Source organism: Tursiops truncatus, chromosome 4 (genome assembly GCF_011762595.2).
Source record: "Tursiops truncatus isolate mTurTru1 chromosome 4, mTurTru1.mat.Y, whole genome shotgun sequence".
Taxonomy (NCBI): domain Eukaryota; kingdom Metazoa; phylum Chordata; class Mammalia; order Artiodactyla; family Delphinidae; genus Tursiops; species Tursiops truncatus.
In genome coordinates, this window is record NC_047037.1 from 139,375,494 (window position 1) to 139,395,337 (window position 19,844).

The 19,844-nt window shown below is 45.3% G+C and overlaps 1 protein-coding gene across 1 annotated transcript; it reads left to right on the forward strand.

The window, feature by feature from the left end:
- The first annotated feature begins 13,460 nt into the window (after positions 1-13,460).
- Positions 13,461-14,065, forward strand: LOC101323475 (THAP domain-containing protein 6-like). Its single transcript, XM_019923352.1, has 2 exons — positions 13,461-13,721; positions 13,847-14,065. The coding sequence occupies exons 1-2, from the start codon at positions 13,461-13,463 to the stop codon at positions 14,063-14,065; spliced, it is 480 nt and encodes a 159-aa protein (XP_019778911.1).
- The last annotated feature ends 5,779 nt before the right edge of the window (positions 14,066-19,844 follow it).

The window sequence follows — 19,844 nt, forward strand, 5'->3', positions numbered from 1 at the left end:
GTTAAGGAACATGTAGAATTTATAGCAACTAAAGAAATGCACAAAAAGCCACAGTGTTTAAAATGCATTTGCATTCACTTGAAATGAAACTGGATGCACGTTTTAGAAAGCAACGTGGTTAACAGGTACCAAGATGCTGAAAAAGGTTATACTCTTTCACTCAGTAGTTCTGCTTTGAAGAACCTACTTTATAATACTATAATACTAATATACATATATGTACTATTGGTGAAGTACCCAACTACAATTATGCTGAGAAACTTCGAATGCCATTGTATCTTTTAATCCTCAAAAAGACAGTAACAACAATCTTATGGGGTAGGTAGTAGAGTCCCATTTTAAGAATGAGAAACAGAGGCTCCTGGACATTATCTAAAATAAGGAGGTCATGAAGGCCACAGGGCTGCAGAGGGGCAGAACCACGATTCAAACCAGATCTGTGAAACTCCCAAGCCTGGGCTTTTTCATCTACAATGTATTCTGAGGTTATGATCTTAAATAGCATAGATGTTTCTACACAACGTTCTTCTTCTCAATCTTATTTAAAACCCCACAAAGTTGCAAATTATCTAAATAAACCGTAAGAAGAAACTATCTAATTGTGGAGCATTAGTTTAGTAGCTATATAGTTTACAGATGAAAAATTCTATTTAAAAATTATATTAGGGAATACTATAAATTTAAGACAATATTAAGCAGAAAGCACAATTGTGACTGCACTGTGGTTTCAATTAGAAAAACAAGTTTAAATGTAGGGAAAAAAAGGTAATAAGGAATAGTCTAGCCTTCTGAGAGTTAGGACTATAAAAGATATTTTCCCTTACTCTAATGTCTTGTTTACACTAGCAGAGTTTTTACTAATGGATTTCTTGAATTCTAACTGTTAGTTATAAAGGCAGGTTTTGATTTCACTTTAAGGCATAAATGATGGATGTATAGTATAGGATCCCATGTTTGTTAAATCAACACTTTACCGAGCCATGGGAGAAGTTTGCTTTTAAAAGCTCAGCAACCTGCATGTCTTGGGTCAACAACTTATTACAGGGCTGGTGGCATGAAGTCACAGGGACGAGAGAGCAATGGTGGGTCCTCTTCTGATGAGCCTGAAAGTCAGGACTTATCAGGAGGAGAGAGCCTGGGGCAGCCTCTTCCCGACTGTGTGCTTTCTTCCCCTCACATTATTGGACTCACCAACCTCTTGCTGAAGTTTCCTGGGACCATTCTATTTGCTGGGCTATTCTGTTGGATCTCTGTTTAGCCTAACAGCAATGGGACTTAGGTGAAAAAACTTACCCAAGCCTCAGTTTATTTATCACTAAAATGGGACTGAAAATAACTAGCTTACATTTATATAAATAAATAGGTACATTTAGTGCTATTTTTTGCCAATAATATTCAATGAAGGATAGCTACTATTATTAGTATTAAAACAGTAGCAATAATAAAGAAAACAATGTTGATGATAATATATCCACCTGATTAAAAATTCATTTGTTTCAATGGGTCCAGTGTTACTGATGGATGTCCTTTACCAGCATGAGCCTATTTCTCCCTCCCTCCCTGTGTTTGAAGAGCTTGGGAATCTCTTTACCCATCTGTTCATATCTTTAGCCACCCAAATACACGCACACCCTGATTCCTCCTACAAGAGCTCGGACAGTGGTGGTTAAGAATACTCCAGAACTCGACGAGCCTCCCTAGGTTTGCATCTTGGCCCTACCACATTCCAACCACATGACCATGGGCAAGGTAACGACCTTCTGGGCGCCTCTCTTTCCACAGCTTTAAGATGAAGATAATAGTAGAACTGACTTCACAGGTTTATTATGATCATTAAGTGGGGTCAGAGCAGAGGAGTGTTCAGAACACTGTGGGCAAATGGCATGTGGCCAGTCAACACAGTCCTGTATCTTCATCAGGATACTGATTGTTAAAGACACACGCACCCTTATGTTCACAGCAGTACTATTTACAATAGCCAAGGCATGGAAGCAACCTAAGTGCCCATCATTGGATGAATGGATAAAGAAGATGTGGCACATATATACAATGGAATATTACTCAGCCATAAAAAGAAACGAAATTGAGCTATTTGTAATGAGGTGGATGGACCTAGGGTCTGTCATACAGAGTGAAGTCAGAAAGAGAGACAAATACCGTATGCTAACACGTATATATGGAATTTAAGAAAAAAAAAATGTCATGAAGAACCTAAGGGTAAAACGGGAATAAAGACACAGACCTACTAGAGAATGGACTTGAGGATATGGGGAGGGGGAAGGGTAAGCTGTGACAAAGCAAGAGAGAGGCATGGACATATATACACTACCAAACGTAAAATAGCTAGCTAGTGGGAAGCAGCCGCATAGCACAGGGAGATCAGCTCGGTGCTTTGTGACCTCCTGGAGGGGTGGGATAGGAAGGGTGGGAGGGAGGGAGATCCAAGAGTGAAGAGATATGGGAACATATGTATATATATAACTGATTCACTTTGTTACAACACACCATTGTAAAGCAATTATACTCCAATAAAGATGTTAAAAAAAGAAGATGTGGTACATATATACAATGGAATATTACTCAGCCATAAAAAGAATGAAATAATGTCATTGGCAGCAGCATGGACATGGATGGACCTAGAGATTATCATATTAAGTTAAGTAATTCAGAGAAAGATAAATATCATATGATACCACTTACATGTGGAATCTTAAAAAAATGATACAAATGAACTTATTTACAAAACAGAAATAGACTCACAGACATAGAAAAAAACTTATAACTACCAAAGGGGATAGCAGGGTTGGGGGAGATAAATTAGGAGTTTGGAATTAACAGATACACACTACTATTTATGAAACATCAACAGATAATCAACAAGGACCTACTATATAGCACAGGGATCTATATTCAACACCTTGTCATTACCTACATGCTCAGGTATCGACAGGGTTGACTTTTTCTGGAGGTCCCTCTCCTGTGTTTGCAGGTGGCCTCCTTCTCCCTGTGTCCTCATGGGGTCTTCCTTCTGTGTGTGCCTGAGTCCTAATCTCTTCTTTTTATAAGGACACAAATTATATTGGATTAGGGCCCAGTCTCATGACATAATTTTAGCTTAATTATTTCTTTAAAGACTCCGTCTCCAAATCCAGCCACACTCTGAGATACTGGGGGTTAGAACTTCTATGTAAGAACGTGGGTGGGTGGGTGGGGGCACAAGTCAGTCTGAAATAAGGAGGACAAAGTGCATTTTTTATTTCCCACAGTCACTGTGTCACTTCAAATTTGTAGGTTACAGTTTTCTCCATCAGAGCAAATCTCCTAAACCTGGCAGGCAGTTTAGTCTTGGTTGTTTTTTTTCACTTTAGTCTACAGTTTTCAGACATGATTTTCAACAGGCCCGTTGTCACAGGTGGAATCTCTCCTCAGGAAAGAGATGCAGGTGAGCCTTCTTCCTGCCAACATTTCAACCAAGAGCCACAGCAAACCTTTATAAGCAAACTTTTACCAGCCTCTATCCCGAGGACTGTAGGAACAACGGGATGTGAGTAGAGGGAAGCCCTGTAGCCAACAACCTTTTAAAGCGACTGCTTGAAAGGCCTACAATTATGCCCTGTGAAGTCCTCGTAAGGAGGGAAAAACAGATTCAGAAGAAGGTCTTCTTCCATATTTGAGCTGTGAAGTTTCAAGTATTCACAGTTAGCTTTGAGCCACGCCAGCTCAAGTACGACAGGGCTCTCTGCAGCCTCCTTGCAAAGCTAAAGTGAGCAGAGGGGGTGATGATTTGGTCAGAAACCTCAAACCCTCTGTTTAGTCCCCATCAAACTAAGGGCAGTCCAGGTAAGGAGGTCAGGAAACTGTCCACAGCATTTGCTGTCCACAGGCATCCCCTAACCACATATAGTCCCATATACGAGAGTCACTACAAGCTCCTCGTTAAATTTAAGACTTCCACTGAGCATCAAGCCTTATTTACATCTGAGTGCAAACTACTTTAATCACAGAATCTTCTGCATTAGCCGCGTGTTGCTGTGTGTTTCAAGAACAGACAATGTCAGTTTGGATAAAGTAGATGAAAGGGAGGTTTGGGATACATCTGGATGGGGCCCAGGTTTTTGACCCAAGCAAGGGAGGCTGGAGACCATAGACTTCTGGGTGGTAGGGACATTGGGAATGAGAGGAGGGCTCAGAAAACCAGGAAGGGCAGCCAGCAAGGAGGGAGTCCTTTGAAATTGTGCCCAGAGGCTTTGAGATAGGTGGTATGGTCCTGAAAAATGTCTCTTGTAACTTACAAAGTCCTAGTCAAAATATCAGAAGTGGAGAATGATGCTAAGCTCAGCAAATTTCAAATGGCTGTCATTCCCCAAGTCTCAGTCAGCGTGCAGTGTCTCTATTCAAGTCGATTCAAGATATTTTAGCTGGGCTCCCCTGGTGGCGCAGTGGTTGAGAGTCCGCCTGCCGACGCAGGAGACACGGGTTCGTGTCCCGGTCTGGGAAGATCCCACATGCCGCAGAGCGGCTGGACCCGTGAGCCATGGCCGTTGAGCCTGCGCGTCCGGAGCCTGTGCTCCACAGCGGGAGAGGCCACAACAGTGAGAGGCCCGCGTACAGCAAAAAAAAAAAAAAAAAGATATTTTAGCTAAGCAGCGACGTGTGCTGTGCAAGGAGGACAGAGGCTGTTCCCCTTATACAGAGTAAGTGGGGGCTAGGATAATCTCCCCGGGCCCTCTCACGGCAGTCACCAAGGTCAGGACAGGAGCCGTGATCAGAAATGGAGAAAAAAGCTGAGCACAGAATAGTGAAAATGTCTCTAGTCTCTGGAGGGTGTGACTTTGTGACATACTGAAAAGAGGAAACATGACTCAAGCAAAATTCACCTCCCTGGTTTTCTAGTTTGTCAGCTAGAAAACTGAAGGTTAAACATGGCTACCTTGGCAGGCTGTTGGATAGAAGGAATAAAATTAGATATCTCTACTGTGCAGAGTGGGTGCTCAATATCTCTTGTGTGTGCACAAACACACACACGCACACACACGTACACACACAAATTCTCTTCTAGAATGGTGCCCCAGCTGTTCACCCCAGCGCACGTTAAGCAGACTTACCTACTGCACTCCAGAGCGGTGGTTCTCCAAGTACGGTCCCTAGAGCAGCAGCATGAGCCTGAGGCGGGAGCTTGTTAGAAATGGATAGCTCAGCCCCCAAGCGAATCAGAAAACCTGCATTCTAACAAGCCCTCCAGGTGATTCTAATGGACAAGTTTGAGAACCACTACTCTAGACCAACAGTTAGCTGCTTGGCTGCACGGTAAAGTCACCTGGGATGTTTGTAAAAACAGTGGTAATACCACGGCCCCACCCACACCACATACATCAGAACTTTGTAAACAGAGTCCAGGCCCAGAACTTTCTTTTTAAAGATCTTTCTCAGATGATTCTAATGTGCAGCCAATGCTGAGAGACTACGCTTCTGGGTACCACAGCTGCGGAGTTACTTGGTGGTTCTCAGATGGAACACCCATCTTTTCATTCCTTTGTTTCCCCAAATACAAGTGCCTCTTCTATGCCAAGCACTGTGGTGGGTAGTGGGGATACAAGACAGACATGGGCCATACATTTCTGGAGTGTATAGTCTGGTGGGCATCACAGAGTCCACCACTTACAGCCACACTAGTTGTGCACTGCATAACTCCAGTGGGTGTCCTTCACAACTTCATATACAACCGGTAAAGCCACACACAGTATCCGAGGTTGAAGCCCAAGGTAATCTTGGCCCCTAAAGATGCAGAGTATATAGCTTCCAAGTAGCTTTAGCCTCTAATCTTGGCACTGCCAATGGCTTCCCAGGGAGTCCCAGCAGGCTCTAGGCCAGTGAACTGATTTTCTTATCACTCTGTTATGTATAATCACTCCATTTTTTAATTGATGAGGGACGTGACATGGAATATGACTTTGCTGAGCATGGTGGTTTTATTTTTTAATGAACTGGTACCATCATATAGTGTTTTCACTTTGAACTTACTTTATTCTTAGGGTGGTAGGCTGAATAAGGGCCCCCAAAGATATGCAGGTCTTAACCCCTGGAACCAGTCAATGTTTTCTTATATGGTGACAAGAACTTTGCAGATGTGATTAAAGATCTTGAGATGGTGAGATTTTCCTGGATTATCTGTTTGGCCATAAATGCAGTCACAAGTGTTTTTACGAGAGAGCGACAAAGGGAGATTTGATACAGAAGAGGAAAACAATGAGACCAGGGAAAAAGGATGCTACCCTGTGGGCTTCAAAGGTGGAAGAAGGCGCTAGGAGCCCAGGAATGCAGCTCTAGAGAAAGTGAAGGCAAGGGGATGGACACTCTCCTACAGCCTCTGGAGGGAACACCCCTCGACACACCTGATAGTGAACCTGATTTCAGACCTCTGACCTCCAAGCTATAGGAGAATAAAGATGTGTTGTTTTAAGTCACCGAGGTTATAATTATTTGATGCGGCAGCAATATAAAACTGATATACTTATGCCCAAATAAAGAAAATCCAGAACAAGAGTAGTCGGTTTGGGAGAGAGGCTAAGGGCACCTGAAATTTAACGGGCCAGGCTCTGCGCTGGTTACTTTACGTGGATTAGGTCTCAACCTCACAACGATCGTGTGAGAAAGGGGATCTCATCGTCACAATCACCATCATCGTCATCACGTCTTCATCACCAAAATCATTATGTGCACCATCACCATCACCATCATTTCAGTTTTAAAGATGAAAGTAAATTACAGGAGAGGTTACGTAATGTCCTCCAAATCACCCACCCGGTAAGTAGCAGAGTTTGAACCCATGTCTGCTTGACTCATAAGTACGATTCCCAAAAGGTACCTTCCACTCAACAAATTAACTGAATATCACTGTAGAAGGCTTTTGCATTGAGTTTAAAATTCTGCTCTGATTGGAGCATAACGGGTTACTGATTACTGACCTTTATGGCCTGAAAGCAGAGTGTCTGAAGCAATCACTTTTGAAGAGCTTTTTTAGAGTAACCTGCAAAGAGCAGCCCATCCCACAAGTGAATGTGGTGGGCGGTCCCACAGACACTGTTCATACAGCCATAACACGGTTAAATGCCATTAATAATTCCCCATTCAATACAGTCTTGCCCCAAAGAAATTGTTTCTGCATCGTCAACTCCTGGCAGCAACTTTGCTCTATCTGAGCTGCCATTTCTCACAAATAATGGCCTTTTATCCCACTTGAAACTTGTCACCTGGAACAAATAAGGTCCTTACAAGTCCCAGAAAATGAGAGAATTCTCTCCACAAAGTATATTATTTTTTACTCATTCTCTACCGTGACATAATAAGAGGGGTTAACCTACCGGAGGGGTTGAATTCACATCACCCCAAAAAATGCAGTGAGGATTTGCTCATATCAGAAGGGAAAAATCTGGTTTGTATAAAAAAGTAAAATCTGACATGCAGAAAAATTATTCTAAAAACTAACAAACAAGTAAATTTTATTTATTTATTATAAATAAAATTTGATAAAATTTACTTCATAATCTATAATTACATCAGTAAAATGATTTCATGCCACAGAGACTTACTCAGATATCACGTTTCTACGTGGTAAGAAAGTCTTAGGATCTCTCACAAGTCCTGGGTCTGAGGAACTTTCCCTAAATCCCTCAAAATTTGTCTTTGTGGTATAAAGAGGTCAACATTCCCTAAACTGATCAACAGTTTAAAAGAAATTGCAATAAAAAATAACAATAATGATGACACCTTATACTCAGCGATTCCCATATACCAGAGGATGTTTGAGGGCCTCACAGCCAGTAACTCTTTACTCGTCTCATTATGAGGAAGTATCTTTGTCATCCCTGTTTTGCAGATGAGGAAACTGAGACACAAAGCGGGTACGAGGTATAGCCAGAATTCTATGCTAAGCATATTAGGGCCAGAGTCTTCTTAAGCACAATGTTGTAATGTCTCATCAAAATTCTAAAAGGCTTTTCAGAGAAACTCGAATATCTTACTTCATAATTTACACAAAAGTCCAAATAGCCAAGAACAGCAAGGACTCACTCTACCCGATAACAAGACTAGTTATAAACCACGGTAATTGAACCAGTGGGCTGTTGGTGCGGGGATGGACCAGTGGGTCTCTGGAGCCAACGAGAGGCCAGAAGAGACCTGCACTACACAGGAGGGAAGAAAGGAAAAGAAGAGATACTCAGGAAATAACGCTGGGACTATTTGTTACCATATGGAGGTAAACAAAATTTAATCCCTATCTCTCACTGTACAAAAATCAACTCAAGGTAAATTAAGGGCTTAATGAAATGCAAGTCAATACAAACTATTCTGGAAAAAAAAATAGGAAATGTGTAGTAGGAACACATTTTTTAAGAAAAGAACACCAATCAAAAATTGGAAAATTAATCTGAGAGCACCTATCCATCAAGAAAAATAGCAAAAAGGTGAAATATAAAGCACAAATGGGAAGAAACTTACAGCATTTGCAACCCTATTACGAACGAAGAATTAGTATAAAGAATATATAATAAACTACAAAGAGAGAGAGGAAGAAGATAAACAATCCAATAACAAATGGGCTAAAGGCATTAGTAGGCATTTCACAGAATTACATTTTTCTTTTTCAAATCACTGAATTCCATTTCTCTACGAGATCATTCCTAACAGCGTACGGCTGAGAGGTTATCGCACCCATCTTACCCTCTCATCTCAAATCCTTCCTTAGCTCCGCTTTCCCCCTCAGCCTTCTATTCTCACCTCCTAAGCAGGTGATTTTTCCCCACCGCGCCACCAGAACAGCTCTTATAGACGTCACCATGGCCCACATGTCACCCCAGCATGACATGAATGTTCGACGCTACTGATTATGCCCGGTCGCCCTCTGACCAGAAGCCTCTGGAGGCTCCTACTCAGATTCCTTTGAGGATTCCCTCTCGTTTCCTGAATGTTGAAGTGTCTCTGCACTCAGTCTGGGACCTTTTCCCTATTTATACTCACTCCCTTGATGATCACCCATGCTGAAGGTTTTTAATGGTATCTCTAGGCTGGCATCTCCTAATGTCTCGTTCTAGGCCAGACCTCTCATCTGAACTCCAAACGTCTATGCCCAACTGCATCCTCCCATCTGCACTAGGATGTTGGGTTTGCTTCGCAGAGCGGACAGGCCCCTAAGTGAGCCCTGGTCCTTCCCTACCTGCCCTCCAATCTCTCCTCTCTCCGGCTTCCCCATCACCACAAGCAGCACCTGAAAGCAATCGTCCTTTCTCTGTCACCGCAAATCCCATTCATCAGGAAAACCTAACGCTCAACCGAAACACGACCCCCTTCCACCGCATCCGTATCACCGCTCCTTAGCAGGACTGCAATGCCTGTTTTGTCTGCGAGCTCCACGCGATGGACAGAGAAATCTGGTCAGAACTCTGGTCACAGAATGTCACTCTGCTCCAACACCTCCCACTCTCTCTTGGTCCTCATCTCCTCCATCTGCACCCCCTTGGTCACCCTGCTTTCTCCCCACAGAGGCCTCCTTACAGTACTCGAAACACACCTGACTCAACATTGCTGTGGGGCTTTGGAACTTCCTGTTTGCTCTGCCTGGGAAGTTCTTCCCCTGACATCTCCCTGACCCTCTCCCTCACCATCCCCAGGTTTTCACACAAATGTCCCCTCCTCAGCCCCCCATCTGAAACTCCACATCTCCCCTAAAATTACTCTTCACTGCTTCAGTTTTCCCCTGACACCAATTACCATCTAACCAGCTATACCGTCTATTTATCCTGTTCATGCACAAGAATGAAGCTACCTTAGGACACTGGGTTGCCTGTTTTGTTTGCTCTCTAGCTCCAGACCTAGAATCAATGGGCACAGCAATTGCACAGATAATTATTTGTTGGATGGAAGAACGAACTACACACACCATCATGGATACATCTCAAAGCAATAATGTTGAGAAAAAAGCCAGTCCCAGAAGAACACCTCCTTTGTGATTCTAATTACATAAAGTTCAAGAGCATGCACATCTTAGCAAGATATTACTTAGGGCTACGAACACATGTTGACACAACTACAAAGAAAAGCAAGGATTAACTAACATCAAATTCAGGAGTGAGGTTCCCTCTGGGGGAGGGGGTGTGATTGGAGAGGAGCACACGGGAATTTTCAAGGACACCCTTCGGTTTCTTAACTTCGGCAAGGGTTCTACACACCCATTTTGTTAGTGTAAAAAATTTGTAGGGCTTCCCTGGTGGCACAGTGGTTGAGAATCTGCCTGCCAATGCAGGGAACACAGGTTCGAGCCCTGGTCTGGGAAGATCCCACATGCCGCGGAGCAACTGGGACCGTGAGCCACAATTACTGAGCCTGTGCGTCCGGAGCCTGTGCTCCGCAACAAGAGAGGCCGCGATAGTGAGAAGCCCGCGCACCACAAGGAAGAGTGGCCCCCGCTCGCTGCAACTGGAGAAAGCCCTCGCACAGAAACAAAGACCCGGCACAGCCATAAATAAATTAATTAATTAATTTAAAAATTCACGACATATGTTAATATTAAAAAAAATTTGTAAAAAGACAAGAAAAATCATTTAGAGCACACCAGACCACATCACCTCTTTGGAATCCAATATTCATAATACGGGATTTCAAATACGGTCCCACGACTGATACAGTGCTCTGTTCTGCTTTCTTGGCCGTACTACAAACTCACTGCGCAGCAAAATCAGTTTACTTATTCTTGCCCCACAGCCCAACTGGATGGCAAAACTCACCCCAAGAGACTGAGCTGTAACAGCCAAGGGAAGAAGCAGGTGACGGTCATCTCTGATTTTGTATCCACCGACAGCGCTTTGTACGTGGCAATGATGAAAAAATAAATCTTCTAATGCATTACACAAACCACGGAATTTGACTTAGTAGCATGGGGGTTTGTATCAAGAGGGAAGAATGAATTCCCAAAGCCTCTGCTAAGAGCGGGTGCTTCCTTTCTGCTGCGCCCCTCCTTTTCTCAAAAGCCAGTTCACAAACCACGGAATTTGACTTAGTAGCATGGGGGTTTGTATCAAGAGGGAAGAATGAATTCCCAAAGCCTCTGCTAAGAGCGGGTGCTTCCTTTCTGCTGCGCCCCTCCTTTTCTCAAAAGCCAGTTCAGCTCTCCCTCCTGCCTGAGAGCAGCTGCCCTCACCGCCCACATACACGTGGGTCCTCACGGGCTCCCACAGCTGAAAAGGGCGTCATGAGGCAGAGACTCCGCTAAATGCTCTTCCTCAGGAAAAATTACCTTTGGCTCCATTGACATCTGACACTTTGGCATGAACACCGAGATTTGAAACAATATGTGAGAAAACGTGCAGTTATCTTTAAAACATTGTTATAACACTGGATAAGAATGCAGATGTTCAATGGTAGCCCTGTGAATAAAGCTCAAGGAAATAAACAAATTAGATGATAGACAGATGGCTAGACAGCTAGACAGATAGACAGGTAGGTAGGTTGTAGATAGATTGATAGATAAGCAAATAAGTAAATGGAGGAAGGAATGAGTTTGTTGTGCTTAACTAGTTATCCCCAGCAAATATTATATACTAGACACTCAATAAACATCTGTTGACTGAATGAATGAGGTAATGGATGTCAAACAACGGGATAAACTATGGTCCAAAGTATCTAACACCTCGTCAGGTACGCCACACCTGAGTAGACACAATCAGCCCTTGGGCCTCCACTGTGTGCGAAGCTCAGGTAAACGTGCATTTTGCTTCCTTCTCCTGGACACCAGGCCTTTGGGAAGCCAGCCTGTCCGTGTTCCTGCTACATGGCAGGTGCTTGATGAACAAACTGTTTTACTTAATCACTTATATATTTGGGGAGAGTATCTACAAGAATCCATCCAATTTCATGTATCAGGAGGTTTCCCTTGACCTCTCAGATACCAGAAAATGACCTTCTCCAGGGAAAATCTGGTTGTACCAGGTGAGTCCAGTGTGGTGACACTAAGACTCTATCTCTGGGTGACAAAGAGCCTTGGAGGGGTCAAAACCTTCCATAGCTTATCTACAGTCCTTTGTTCTCCAGAACCGTGCCATCCCATATGGCAGCCAACAGCTGCATGTGACTATTAAATTCAAATCCATGAAAGTTAAATAAAATTAGTAATTCCACTCCTTAGTCACTCTAACCACATTTCAAGTGCTTCGGATCACATCTGCCTAGTGGCTACGAGCCGCTAAGTGGCCTAATGTTCTAGAACATTTCCATCATCACAGAAAGTTGCTTTTAGACAGGGCTGGGCTGGCATGTGATCTGATGTTACAGTATCACCTTTGATTGTACCTCAAAGGATACTGAATATAAACCAGCTAGAAATCCTGAAAACTACAGAAAGAGCTAAAATGATTTAATAAGGATTATGGAACTTAAAAAGACATGAATCATAGTTTAGGAAGCAAAAATATAAATGAAGTAACATTTCATGGGGGAAGGGAATGAGTAAATCCTCTACTTAAAGATGAAGCAACACATTATACAAAGTATAAACGGATACAAGTGACGCTCTTTAGATCTATATAATACTGAATTGAAAGCAAACGCAGTGGTCAAGATATAAACGAATCCATTTACAAACTAATTGGATTGTTAGGTGCACATTACTATCAGTAGCCTGAGGTAGCACTTCCAACTAATGGTAGTAATTGCTTTTAAATAACCTTAAGATGAGTACAGTCATCTCAGTGCTCTATTTAACTCCCTTTTCTAGTGTAGAAATTATGCTATAGATCAGCCTAATGGAAACACACACCTGATATGCATACAAAGGGCAACTGAAGAGTCAAGAAGTAAAATGTTTAAAAAACAATGCTTTGTAGAATGAATTAAGACAAACAAGAACCTGCACTACCACTGCAGCAGAGCCAAAAGTCTGCACCCTTCACATGCACGTTCTGCACGTGCGAGCTTTGTGACCTGGAATTTGCCACTAAGCCTCACTGCATTTTCAAATTTCCATCTGCAAAGTGAAAGGGGTTGTGCGACCGTTTGGCATTTCTTTTCGTTCCTGGGGGCAGTGAATCAATGACCATGGCAGTGCAGAGATGGGAAGGAAGAGTGGCCGAGTCTTTCTCATCATCAAGCCACCTCCTCCCATGCCGGGCCCAGGTGGAGGCACCGACATCTTCCCAGTCACCTTCCCCAGACACCTTGGACCCAGGCTCCATCGTTCTGCTGACCCTGCCACTAGCCTGTCCTCCCTGTTGCAACACCACGTACAACACACACACACACACACACACACACACACACACACACACACACACACACACCATTAGCGGACAGGTGAGTTCAACAGCAAACCAAGAGGGCTGATGGGATGGAAGCGAGGGGAGGCGCAATCTCTGTCGTGAGCGTTAGTCGCTGCCTTCGCCGCTAACGTTCTGGTATGAGTCGCTAAAACCATGGTGAAATCTTCCTTGGCCATTGGATGTGCTTCTCGCTGTTTACCAAATTCTAGGTTAAAAGGACTGACATTTCGCATATTCCCCACAGATGAAAATGTCAAAAGAAAATGGGTATTAGCAAGAAAAGACCTGATTTGGGAGCCTAAAAAAGGAGATGTGTTGTGTTCGAGGCACTTTAAGAAAGATTTTGACAGAAGCGCTCCCAATATTAAACTGAAACCTAGAGTCATACCTTCTAATTCCCCATCTCACTTACAGGGGAAAAGAGAAAAGCTTCACTGTAGGAAAAACTTCACCCTCAAGCCCTTCCAGTCACAAATCACAGCCACCACCTTGTTGGTGCTTCCTCGTGTATGGAGGAATTCCAGTCCCAGGTCATTTTTGAGCATAGCTACAGTGTAATGGACAGTCCAAAGAAACTTAAGCATAAATTAGATCAAATGATCAGCGAGCTAGGGGATACCAAGAAAAGTCTGCGGAATGTTTTAGACGGAGAAAAACGTTTCCAAAAATCACTGAGGAAGACAATCAGGGAATTAAAGGATGAATGTCTCATCTGCCAAGAAACAGCAAACAGACTGGAAGTTTTCTGTCGGGAGTGATGTCAAGAGAGTATGAACTATATTTCATGAAATAATTTCACGTTATGTTCTACCTAAAATTGATATTGGTACAGCTTTCCAGAAAATGATCACCATCATTAAATAATATCCGTCAGGGCTTCCCTGGTGGCGCAGTGCTTGGGAGTCCGCCTGCCGATGCAGGGGACGTGGGTTCGTGCCCCGGTCCGGGAGGATCCCACATGCCGCGGAGCGGCTGGGCTCGTGAGCCATGGCCGCTGAGCCTGCGCGTCCGGAGCCTGTGCTCCGCAGCGGGAGAGGCCACAACAGTGAGAGGCCCGCGTACCGCAAAACAAAACAAAACATATAGCATTTATTTAGCGGTTGCCACATGCTAAGTACGTACTAAACACTTTCATATTTTAACTCACTTAATCCTTACCACCCACATCCCTAGGAAGGAGGTATTTTTATCCCCATTTTATACACAAGGAAATTAAGGCACAGAAAGGTCGGTCAAAGGTCATACAGTTTGTATGTCTTGGAGCCAGAACTGCAACCCAGGCCATGTAGCTTGCAAGCCTGTGCAATTAATTTCTAGAATATTCTACAGCTCTGTGAAGAAAGTTATCAACCAAGTGGCAATATATACATATTTTACTATACTGCATATACAAGAGATCATGTCGATCAAAACCTATGGTTGATTACCCGCAAAAAATGGTTGCAGTAAACTTTCCCACCCCTCTGTACTTGGCCTTTGCAATGCGGCTGCAGCTCCTCGCATGAAGAAGTGTCTTCTTCTCAAGTCCTTGAATCTGGGCTTGGCCATGTGACTTGCTTTAAGCAATGGGATATTTACAAACATGATGCAAGCAAAGGCCTGAAAACTGCCTGTGCACTGGAATTTGCTGGAGACATGGGATGACCACCACGTGGGCAAGCTAGGCTAGCCCCCTGGGAGCTAAGAAACACAAGTAGAGGCCCAGCCAACCCAGCCATCCCCACAGAAGCCCTTTAAATGGGTGGTTTGAGAATGATCTGCAATGTTCTCTTCCTTTGCCTTCTAACGCCTGGTTTTCGTTGATCTGTTCACCAAGGCATGGCTGAACCCTCCCTATATGCCTGACATTGTTTTGTGTGCAGGACTCTGTACGTATAGTGTCATGAGAAGAAATGTGTCTCCCAAAAAGGTAAGTTCAAGGTCTAATCCCCAGTACCTATGAATGTGAACTTATTTGGAAACAGACATAACCAACGTTCCAGAGATGCAGAGACAGACACACCAGGAGAATATCATGTGATGACAGAGGCAGAGAATGGAGTGATGCAGCCATAAACCGAGGGCTGCTGGCAGCCACCAGGAGCCGGGATTGAGGGCTGGCACAGACCCCCCTCAGAGCGGCCAGAAGGAACTAACCCTGCCAACGCCTCAGTTTCAGACTACTGGCCACCAGAACTCTGGAACTACCAATATCTTTTGTTTTAAGGCACTCAGCTTGTGGTACTTTGTCATAGCAGCCTAGGAAATTAATATGTATATATATTCTGGGAAACACAGAAAAAGAACCCGGAGAAGAAAGAAAGATCACAAAATAAGAAACTGAAACTGAGATACAGATGGGAGGAGGTGCAGTCACTTCTGGCATAAAAGTGAATGAATCCCTTTGCTAACACCTATCCTTCTCCGGGGCCCACTGTGGCTTTGCAGTCAGCTGCCTGCTTGCCTGAGGACCAGGAGAGCCGCCCTGGACACCTTGGGAGAGCAAGGTGCTAACCCAGCTCCTAAGGGAGACTTTACATCCCAAGTGGGCTTGTCTTTCTTCCAGCCAAGACATGCCTGGCAGAAATTCAGGAGAAACAGGCTTCTTCAGAAGGCCTGGTCAAGACACACTCCTACTCTAGCAGGTGGTGTTAAGGCAGACATCTGATCTGTAGCTCTTCGTCTGGCTGCACCCAAACGTGCATCCTAGTTAATAAATTACTCCCAAAGAACTCCAATGTACTTGTGACGATCCTCAGAGCAGACGGGTCTAGGCTACACAGGGCTGCCTGACAGGAGTACTGGGGTGTGGGCTGGGGGGATAGGACCATGTGGGAGGGAGAAATCACAACAGCTCCTTCCCAGCCCAGATCTCTGTCTTTGCCCCATCCCACCTCCGGGGTGTTGAGTCCCTTCTAGAACGAGAACTAATCGCCCAGGGGGATCCCAGGTTCCACACCCCTCAGCCTTTCAAACTTTCTTATTCTAATTCCATCCGGAGTGTCCCATCTCACCTCCCACCACTCCCCAAAACCCCAACAATCAAGACTCACTACCCCCTAATTCTTCCAACATCATGGCAGCCTTGCAGCCAACTCTACTCTGGGTGCCTCACGGCACTTTGGAGTCTCTCTCTGTTGGCTGACATCTTTTTGAAGCCTGATGAAAATAACCAGCTGAACAACCTCGAAAGTGTGTGCGTGTCTCCCCTACGCCCTTCCAATCACTGATAAATACCCATGATACTGAGAAAAGCTGGCTCACCTGTCTCAGCCTCTTCCTCTTCTAGCTGGGGGACTCCAGGGAGCGTTCTTAAAGATTAATACTCACGTCAACAGGGACTTGTGCTGCTAAGACCCTTCGGTGCTGCCTTCGGCACAGATCTGCTCCAGTTCTCAGACTGCTGCCCTGGCTGTTGGCCTGGTGGACCCCACAGCCCTTGCTATACAAGCAGGAGAACCGGCTAAGTCCGACACAAATACGAGTGGTCGAAGTTTGCCTACAACCATCTCCCCATCTCCGAGGTGCTCCCTGGTGGCGGCAACGCACGGCACGAGGTGGTGCCTATGTTTTCAGCACCACCTTCCCCCCCCCCCCCCGTCTCAGCATCGAAGTCCAGCCGTCGCCCTCCACACCCCAAAGGAGGGAGGTGGCGAGAGGCAGAATTCACCTCTCCGATCCCCATTTAGAATCAGGCACTGCATCCGATCCTTTCACACCCATTGATTCCACGGGTCCTTGTCTCAATCCTGCTCCAAGTATTACAAGATTATTCCCATTTTTTGAGATAAGGAAACTGAGGCTGAGAGAGGCACTGTAACCTGCACAAAAATCCATGCATCATATAGAGCAGAATTCGGATTTGCTTCCCAGCCAGCCCTGCCCCAGAGACAATGCTCTTTCAACCGGACCCTAGGGGCCTCAGCTGCAGGCCATTCAGAGTTAAAAGTTGCCACTTACAGACACTCGAAGCCAATCAGCAGCGTCACTGTTTTGCCATAGTCAGGCAGGCAAGAGCCAGAAAAATCACTGCAGCTGTGGCAATTCTGCTGCAGAGATTCTCTGTGACCCCCTCCGTCCCCACTGGCCAATGTCTTGCATGGCTGTCCTCTGTTCCTGGAGCTCCATGAGACAGGGTCTCTGGGGAACAGTGCGCCAACTGTACCCATGACAGCACCCAGCCCTCCTGCATCTCCACCTGCTGTGCCCGACCCCCAAACTGACCTTCCTATCCACCCCTTCATCCTCCCAGCTGGTGCTCTGGCTTAAGTAGAACAGGGTTCCCCAAGACACCTTGCTGGGCGCCAACTCAATCTCACAACCCCAGTGGGTGTGTGTGCAGAGAGAGAGAGACAGAAAGACAGATAGGCAGATAGACCGTGGAGCTTTGGGCGGGGCTTCAAAATGGATGGAAGGACTTATTTACAATCTTGAGATTCCTGGACCACAGCTTGGTACTCAGCTCCTCCCCTTTCCCTGCTACGATGCAGGAATCACTGCTGAATTTCTACCTTCCTAGCTTCAATGCCTCCATCCCATCTGTAACCTGCCAACTCCCATGGAACAAGCTGGTCTGGTATCTGAATTGCGTGGAACCTGGATGGGGGCTTGAAATTGTTAGTGAGTGACTCCAAATCAAGTCTTAGGCTTTGTCTATGCTCTTTCCAGGTAGTGGGCGTTATCATCCATTACTCTATGCGACTTCGCTAAACCCAAGTACAGCTCCGGCATGCTCCAAGCCCACCAGCTTGGTACCGGCATTACTTTCCTATTTGCCACTGTAACAAATCACCACATACTTTGTGGCTTTAAATAACAGATTTATTATCTCACCGTCCTAGAGGTTAGAAGACCACATGGGTGGGCAGAGACGGTCCTTCCTAAGGCTGCAGAGGAGGATCGCTTCCTTGTCTTTGCCTGCAGTCCTTGGCTTGTGGCCCCTTCTTCCATCTCCTCGCTCTGTCTCTCTCTCCTTCCATCCCCTGCCCTTCTGCTCTCCTCTTGTAAGGACCCCCGTGACTACACTGGGCTTGCCTAGATAACCTCCCCACTCAAGCTCTTAACTCAATCCCATCTGCAAAGTCCTGACTGTCATGTAAGGTAGCATCATCACTGGTTCCAGGATTAGGACATGGGCATTTTGGGGGCCTACATGGGCACCCACATGTGCCATGACCCACAGAGGGCGTTGTGGACTCATAGGCCAGGAGCTGTATCTTCAAAAGTTTTGAACCTCACAGGGCCTTGTCCTTGAGGGACGTTTTGTTTTTCTTTAAGTGATTTTTTAAAAATTAATTGATTAATTATTTTTTATTTTTGGCTGCGTTGGGTCTTTGTTGCTGTGCACGGGCTTTCTCTAGTTGCGGCGAGTGGGGACTACTCTTTGTTGCTGTGCGTGGGCTTCTCATTGCGGTGGCTCCTCTTGTGGATCATGGGCTCCAGGCTCACAGCCTTCAGCAGTTGCGGCTCGCAGGCTCAGTAGTTGTGGCACGTGGGCTCTAGAGCACAGGCTCAGGAGTTGTGGCACACGGGCTTAGCTGCTCCACAGCATGTGGGATCCTCCCAGACCAGGGCTCGAACCCATATCCCCTGCACTGGCAGGCGGATTCTTAACCACTGCGCCACCAGGGAAGCCCCTTGATGGCCGTTTGACATATAGTGTTTGGATAAATGAATGGAGAGTATGTGGACTGAACTGTGTCCTTTCAAAATACAAGTATTGAAATCATAACCCCCATTAGCTCAGAATGTGACCTCATTTAAAGATAGGGTTTTACAGAAGTCATCAAGGTAAAATGAGGTCATTACGAGTGGGCTCTAATCCGATCTGACTCTGTCCTTATGAAAAGGGGGAAACCTGGGCACAGACAGGGGGAGGCCATGTGAACAGGAAGACGGCCGTCTGCGAGTCAGGAGGCATGGAACTCAGTCTTCTCCCACAGGCCTCTAAGGAAGCCAGCACCTTGAAAGTCTACTGTTAAGTCCCCCAGCTTGTGGCGCTTGTTACAACAGCCCTAGCAAATGAGGGCAGATAATAGAGCTCTTAATTAGACAGTGCTCTGGTACATTGAAAGTAAGATTTAAAAAAAAAAAAAAAAAAAGAACTTGTCACAGGGTTCTGTGCCACCAGAAGTATTTCACACTAACTGTTAGTTTGGGGCTGGGGAGGGGGCTTAGAGCATCATTTCCTAATCAGTGTTGTTGCCATCTCTGGGTGCATGGATATTAAAGCAAAGATGGCCGGGCACCTGCCCCTCTCCCAGTGAGGCGTTCTGGCACCAGGAGAGGATGCTGCCCCTCAGACCCCCGGGCTCCACCCTGCACAGAGCAAGGCCAGACTGGAGGCAAACTTCTAAGGAGTTGCCAGGCCCCTCTGGTCCCTGGTCAGCCCTGCTGGTCTTCCTGTGTGGTCTCCACCTGTCTGCCGTCAAGTGTAACCCTCCCCCCAAGCCCAGAGCTCTGTGTGAGCCATCCACACCTTTATTATGAATTCTTTATTCTCCAGGGTGTCTGTGGCCACAAGTGACATCTCCAGTTAAGAACAACAACTCAAAGAGT

Excerpts from the sequence above, each read along its gene's own strand:
- LOC101323475 (XM_019923352.1), top strand. The coding sequence starts at position 13,461 with ATGGTGAAATCTTCCTTGGCCATTGGATGTGCTTCTCGCTGTTTACCA. Across the intron at positions 13,722-13,846 it reads ATTCCCCATCTCACTTACAG|GAGCATAGCTACAGTGTAAT; the intron begins GGGAAAAGAGAA and ends CAGGTCATTTTT.